Source organism: Parus major, chromosome 25LG1 (assembly GCF_001522545.3).
Source record: "Parus major isolate Abel chromosome 25LG1, Parus_major1.1, whole genome shotgun sequence".
Taxonomy (NCBI): domain Eukaryota; kingdom Metazoa; phylum Chordata; class Aves; order Passeriformes; family Paridae; genus Parus; species Parus major.
Window position 1 is genome coordinate 1058014 of NC_031793.1, and position 6992 is coordinate 1065005.

The 6992-nt window shown below is 57.2% G+C and overlaps 1 protein-coding gene across 2 annotated transcripts; it reads left to right on the forward strand.

The window, feature by feature from the left end:
* Positions 1-935: 935 nt before the first annotated feature.
* Positions 936-5418, forward strand: LOC107214548 (zinc finger protein 239-like). 2 transcript variants are annotated; one of them, XM_015650049.3, is made up of 3 exons: positions 936-1332; positions 1752-1832; positions 2019-5418. In XM_015650049.3, exons 2-3 carry the CDS (start codon positions 1811-1813, stop codon positions 3179-3181), a joined length of 1185 nt encoding a protein of 394 aa, XP_015505535.1. In that variant the 5' UTR covers positions 936-1332; positions 1752-1810; the 3' UTR covers positions 3182-5418. The 2 variants fall into 2 exon arrangements, with proteins under 2 accessions (XP_015505535.1, XP_033375655.1); XM_033519764.1 differs by having other exon boundaries at positions 1757-1832.
* Positions 5419-6992: the final 1574 nt, after the last annotated feature.

The following is a 6992-nucleotide window of genomic DNA, read 5'->3' on the forward strand; positions in this document are numbered from 1 at the left end:
TCTGCCCTGACCCACATCCAGCCCAGCCTCTTCCATGTGCGCAGTGACTGCTGGTATGGGCTGCACTGGACATCGTGACCTGCTGGGGACATTGAGAGCTGCCCCCGGTGTGACACTGCCCTTGGGATTTCATAGGCACCAAAAAAATCACAGCCAGCCCTACTCCTTGTGATGTCACCGGCCCTTTGAGTGTCTCAAGGGTGGCAAGAGCTTCACCCAGAGGCCAGCCTTGAGCAAACACCAATTGAGGCACCACTAAGGGAAGCCCTGTGAGTGCCCTCAGTGGATAGGGGGCTCCACATCCTCCTGGCTCCCCGTGGCCTGGATTTTCTTTTCATTTCTCTTTGTCTTTTCGAAACACCCAAAACCAGGGTAAAAATAAAGATGTTGAACTAAAACATGGATGGGGACATGGGACGATCGTCCAAGGGATCTGGGAGATGCTGGGTTCAGCGGTGTTGAGGGTTCCTGGGAGGGACTTGGGGGTTGCTCAGGGCTTTGGGGACCCCAAGCTGAGTGACTCCGGCTACGCTTGGGAGACCCTGGTGGAGGTTCTGGGGCAGCTGATCAAGGACCTCCTGCCCTGGAACTGTTCCCATGTCCCCCCATTCCGACTCCTTGTGTCCCCTGTAGCGGACGCCCCTCTCCCCGCTGTCACGCCCCCGGCCCCGCCCGTTTCCGTGTCCCCCCTACCCCCGTCCCGTCCTGCTCCCATCCCAGTCCGGACTCCATTCCTGGTTCCATTCCCGTATTCCCGGTTCCTGTCTCGGTCCCCGTTCCCCATCCCATTCCCGGTCCCTGCCCCCTCTCACCAGACGCCGCCGCCATCTCTCCAACTCCCCCGCCCCTCACGTGACCAGGGAAACACCGCGCTGCTCCTGCCCACCAATCACAGCGCGCGATCGCTCCTGACCACGCCCTTTTGTTTAGCCCCGCCCACCGCCGGTGTAGCCGCGTCCCGGCGCTGCTTCCTCCCAGTTCCCTCCAGTGCTCCCAGTAAGAGTCGTACTGGGCGGGAAAGCGCTCCCAGTTCCTCCCCGGTGCTCCCTGTATGGTTCCCAGTGCCGCGCGAGGCGGGGCCGCATTGGGAGACACCCCAGGGCAGAGCGCGGCTGCTTTTGGATGTCGACACCTCCCTGGCCCGGGCTGGGAGCGGAGGAGGAGCGGAGGAAGAAGAGGAACAGGAAGAGGAGGAAGAGAAGGAACTGAAGGAAGAGAAGCAGCGGGAGGAGGAGGAGCAGCAGAACCGCGCGGTTTCCCCGCCCGCCCGCTCAGGCCGCAGCTCCCCCGGCTCCAGCAGCATCACCTAATCCCCACCCCCGGAACCCACAGGTGAGCGGGGAGGGGGAGCTCGCCCCGAATCCATCGTGGGAGTCTCCGGGAGGGTTTTTTTTTTGTGGGACAGGGCATGTTTGAATCTTGCAGGACCCCAAAGCTGAGCCGCAAATGCCCTGGAGGGATCTTGGGGGGTCCCACATGGCGATCGCCTGGTACTGGTGGGCAGAGGGGCGATACCGAGTTTGGGGATCCCCGGGAGAGCTGGGGAGGAACGCGAGAGCCCCGGAGAGGGGAGGGCACAGAGGGGCGATCCTGGATCCGGGGGACCCCCGGCAGCATGGAGAGGGGTGGGGAGGCTGGAGATGAGTGGGGTCTGGTCCCCGCGAGGCTGAAAGGGACGGTGACTGTTTGAGCTGCACTTTGGTATCGGCACCATCAAACACAACGTTTTCAGCCCTTGTTTTCGCCCCCAGACCAGGATTTCCCATTCCCAAACCTTGACCGGATATAGGAGGAGGACAATGCGAGGAAGATGGCCCAGGAGCCCCTGGCAGGTGAGGAGGAAGTCTGTGCCCCTTTCCCCCTTTCTCCTGCTCCATGTCCCAGCCCAGCACAGCCCCTGGCTGCAGGACAACCCTGCTGCCGATGCCGTCCTGCTGGGGATGCACTGGGGGGATCTCCTTCCCCTTCCCTTTGGCACAGAGGCAAATCCCGTCTTCTCCTTGTCCTTCCTCCCCCAGACAAGGAGCAGTGGACAGAGACCAGGGGGGACAGATCTTTGCAGCAGAACCTCGTGGAAGAGGCTGTTTTGAGTGACGCCACAGCTCAGGAATTCAATGGGGAGGAAAAGCCACAGAGATCCTGCACAAAGACGGGCTGCAAACGCAGATCACAGGGATCCAAGGAAGAAAAACCCACCCTGGGCCGAGGAGGCGGCCACAGTTTGGAACTGAGGGTCCATGAGCAGGTCCACAGTGGGGAGAAGCTCTATAGATGTGGGGAATGTGGGAAGAGCTTCAGCCGGAGCTCAACCCTGATCCACCACCGGAGGATCCACACTGGAGAAAGGCCCTATGAGTGTGGGGAGTGTGGGAAGAGCTATAGAAACAGCTTTGACCTGATCAACCACCAGAGGAGCCACACGGGGGAACGGCCCTATGAGTGTGGGGAATGTGGGAAGAGCTTTCAGAGAAGCTCCAGTCTCCTGAAGCATCAGTGGACGCACACAGGCGAGAGGCCCTATGAATGTGCTGAGTGTGGGAAGAGGTTTCAGAGCAGCTCCAGGCTCCTCAGGCATGAGCGGATTCACACAGATGAGAGGCCCTTCCGCTGCTCTGACTGTGGGAAGGGCTTCAAAAATAACCCTGATCTCATCACCCACCGGCGCATTCACACCGGGGAGAGGCCCTATGAGTGTCCTGAGTGTGGGAAGAGATTCACCCAGAAGTCAAACCTCATTGTCCACAAGAGGACCCACACCGGCGAGAGGCCCTATGAATGTGGGGAATGTGGTAAGAGGTTCAGCCAGAGCTCAGAACTGATGCATCACAGGAGGATGCACTCTGGGGAGCGGCCTTACAAGTGTGGTGAGTGTGGGAAGAGCTTCAGTCGGAGCTCCAACCTGATCATCCACCAGAGGAGCCACACAGGGGAACGGCCCTACGAGTGTGAGGAGTGCCGGAAGAGGTTTCAGACCAGCTCAGATCTCCTCGTACATCAGCGGATTCACACAGATGAGAGGCCCTTCCGCTGCCCTGACTGTGGGAAGGGCTTCAAACTCAACTCCACCCTCATCACCCACCGGCGCATCCACACTGGGGAGAGGCCTTTTGAATGTCCCCAGTGTGGGAAGGGGTTCAAACAGAGGTCAGCCTTGAACCAACACCAACGGAGCAACCACTAAGGGAAGCCCTGCCAGTACCCTGAGTGCAGGAAGAGCTTTGTGTGCTGCTCCAGCTCCATCCCCCTTGGGAGGATCCACACTGGATGATCTGTGTTGGAAAGGCATCTGGCTGGGGGCTCTGCATCCTCCTGGCTCCCTGTGGGCACCTGGTCACATCTACAAACCAACATCAGAAATCCATTGTGGACAGCAGATTTGTTGACTTCTGACCCCAGAAAAATCTCACTTTTTGCATCTTCTGGTGGCATCAAGAAACACTGGATGTCCTTGGAGGTTTTCTCTAACATAAATCCATTGTTTTAATTCTCTCTGGCCCTTTGGCATCTTCCACATCCAAACTGGGATGGATTGGGGCAAAACCCGTGATTCTGGAGACAGTGAGGTAGAAACCCCTCCAAAAATGTTTTTTCCCACCCACCCAAGCATGAGGATGCTCTGCCAGCAGGGACACATAAATCCTTTTTTTGGCTTTGAAATGAAAAGGTTTCTGTTCATCCCTTTGAAACTCCTGAAACGGGTAAAAATGAAGACGTTGAACTAAGGCATGGATGGGGACATCTTGGGGACAGTGACATGGGTGGAGACATGGCCATGGATGGGGACATGAGGGGACTTGGATGGGGACATGGACATAGATAGAGACACGGCCATGGATGGGAACGTGGTAGGACGTGCACATGTGAGGACACAGCCCTGGGTGGGGACATGAGGGGACATGAACATGGATGGTGATATGAACTGGGACAGCATCAGTGCCACCAACACCTTCATCTCAGCCATGGCAAAGCACTGCCTGATGCAGTTCCTACCACCACATCAACACTTTCACCACCAGTGTCCCAGCCAAATGTCATGCCCCATCAGGGCAGGATGGGGAACTTGTTCAGTTGGTGACAAGTGGGCCAGACATGAGTGACAGCCACCAAGGTGTGCCAGGGCCACCAAGCTCAGGGGACCCCAACCGCCCCTGGGGACAGGGCAAGGGTCAGTGTCACCCGTGGGGTCATGTGGCCCCCTGCTGGGTGTCACTGGAGGTGTCCTGATGGCAGCATCCCCACAGTTGTGGCGACATTGTCACCAGATGCGTGTCCTGGTGGCATCATGTCCCCTCCTCTCCGTATCTTCCCATCCCCCCACCATGGCTCCCTGTCACCCTTCTGTGTGTTCCTGTCTGTCGCCCTGAAAACTAAGCCTCCTAATCTTGTTCTCATAGTTTTAGCTACTTTCCCAGGAAAGTAACTGTGAACTATAAACATAAACACATTCCTTCTAAGAAACTTCTTTGATGGACGTTTCGCATGACCAGTGTTATTGGGAAGGTGGTAACTTAATTATCCAATCCCTGGTCATCATCAAAGATCTATAAATACCGGAGTCAAAAAATAAAGTTTTTTTCTTTTTCTTGTCATACCACTGAGACGTGTTCATGTGAATCATTCCGTGTCCTTTAGCGACATCTGTCCTGCCCCATGTCTCCCTGTCCCTGTTGTGAGTCCCTGTCCCCTCCCCCAGTGTCTCTGTCCCCCACCCCCGGCAGGGCCAAAGTCCCCAAGGTCCCAGGGCCGTGTCCTGCAGGGTGTCCCTGTGTCCTGCAGGATGTTATCGTGGCTGCTCCTGGATGAGCATCTGTGCCTACGCCAGCACAGGTGGGGACATGTCAAAACACCCTGTGACACCCCACGACATCCCATGACACCTTTTGTGCTCTGATTTTGGGTCCTTCCCCCTCCATTTTGGGTCCTTACCCCCTCTTTTGGATCCTTTCCCCCTGTTTTGGATCCTTTCCCTCTTTTCCATTCTTTCCCTCAGTTTTGGCTGCCCTCCCCTTGCTTTTGGCATATTTTTGGGTCCATCCCCACCCTCCAATGCCCTCCCCACCCCTTAGCCCCTGTTGCCCCTCCTGCCCTGTCACCCCGGCTATGTCCCCAGCTGTGTCCCCAACTGCTCCCCTGTGCCACATGGACTATCTTGAGAATGAAAAGTTTGTTAAAACAACAAACTATTCCTGGGTGAAAAACAAGTGCTCACCTGTGTGAGCACAGTGGGTCTGTCCCATGAGAATCAGTGAAGAAGATACGTAAACATCTGAGTGTCAGCACATACACACAAAACACCTTCTAACCAATTAATTGAATATCATGGAAACTACTAACCAATGGGAGTTCAACATGAGGTCTGTAAAAATGTACAAAAATGCATTCTGTGAATAAAGAATTGGCTTTTTCTGCATGACAAAATGGAGTTCTGGTTGATTTATTACAACAAGACCACCCCCGCTTTGGGGCACTGATGACAAATTGGCAGGTGGTGATGACAAAAAGTGCAGGTGCCACCTCAGGGATGGTGCAGAGAGGGGTCCCGTGGTGCCATCATGCCCCCACGCTGAGTGAGTGACAAAGGGGGGATCAGGGGAGTCCCCAGGGTGCTGGGAAGGAAGTGCAACAGGGGAAACGCGTTCGGTCCCACACCTGGGACACGGGTGGCAGGGCACTTGTCTCCCTGTCCCCCTGGCACCCTATCCCTGATCCATTGTGTGGGGACTGCCTGGGTGGGCAGCCAAAAAATTGGGACACGTGAATGGGCAGATTTGGGACTCCAAATATTGGGGACCCCTCAAAGTGGGAATGCCAGGTTGGGGATGTCCACCCCACCATGCCCAAGTCCAGTCCCTGGACTCCCCAAAGTGACTCCTCCCATTTCACCCCCACCCCCCACGCCCATGCAGAGACCCTCAAAATGCCTCCCCCAACCCCAGAACCCCAAATCCAGCCCCAAAAATTTCACGTCCCATCCTACTACTCTCAAAGTCAGCCCCTGGACCTCCCAAAATGGCCTCTCCCCATCCCACCACTCCCTAAATCCAGCCACTAACCCCCCAAGCTCAACTCTCCCACACCACACATGGAGATGGAAGCCAGGCCCGGCCACCCCCGGGCCCCCACCCTACTGAAGACCTACAAGTGGAGCACCACAATCACTGCCACCCCCAGAGGGGACCCCAAAAGGAGCGTGGGGTCCCCAGGGAGCTGTCGCTGGGCATGGCTGCAGGGCTTGAAACACTCCTAGAGCCACCCCAACACTGACAGCGACAGGGGTGGTGACAGAGGTGTCCCCAAGGCCAGTGAGCACTGGTCGCTGTTCCAGACAGTGTTTTCCACCCCCTCCAAGGTGTCCAAGGAGCCATGGGGACCCGAGGGGATGAGGCCACCCCTGCAGCAGTACCTGCACCACTGGGCAGGAGGAGGGGACATGGCGACAGCAGAGCCAGGGCAGAGCTGGGGACATAGGATGGGGCAGGTGAGGGGGCTACAGGGGTGGGAGAGTAGGGGGTGAGGGGTGGGGGTAATTTTGGGGTGATGGGGGGGGGGGTGATGGATTTTGGAGTGATTATGATGGGTGAGGGATGATGATGGGTGGGTGGAGATGGGAATGATTTTGGGGGTAATGGGTGGGGGGTTATGGGTTGTAGGGTGGGGGCAATTTTGGGGTGATGGGTGGGGGGGGATGACTTTTGGGGTGATGGTGATGATGATGGGGTGATGTGTTATGGGGTGTGGGGTGGGAGGTGCTGTCCTGGCCCAGCCACTCCCACAGGGGTGCCCTATCCCCACTGTCCCCAGGGGCTGCTCCCATGCGTCCCCATGCTGGGGCTGGCACTGACAGTGGCACTGGGACCTGGCCAAACTTGCTTGGCACAGGCGAAACTACCCATGCGTATGTATGGAGCCAGCCTGGCCTGGCCCCACACGTGGTCTGTCACTGTCACTGCCACCGGCATTGCCACCCCATGGACAAGTGTCCCCTGGCACTG

Bases quoted from the DNA above. Each gene is read 5' to 3' on its own strand.
- LOC107214548 (XM_015650049.3), top strand. From the start codon at position 1,811: ATGGCCCAGGAGCCCCTGGCAG. The intron at 1,833-2,018 runs GTGAGGAGGAAG...TTCCTCCCCCAG, and splicing joins GGCCCAGGAGCCCCTGGCAG to ACAAGGAGCAGTGGACAGAG.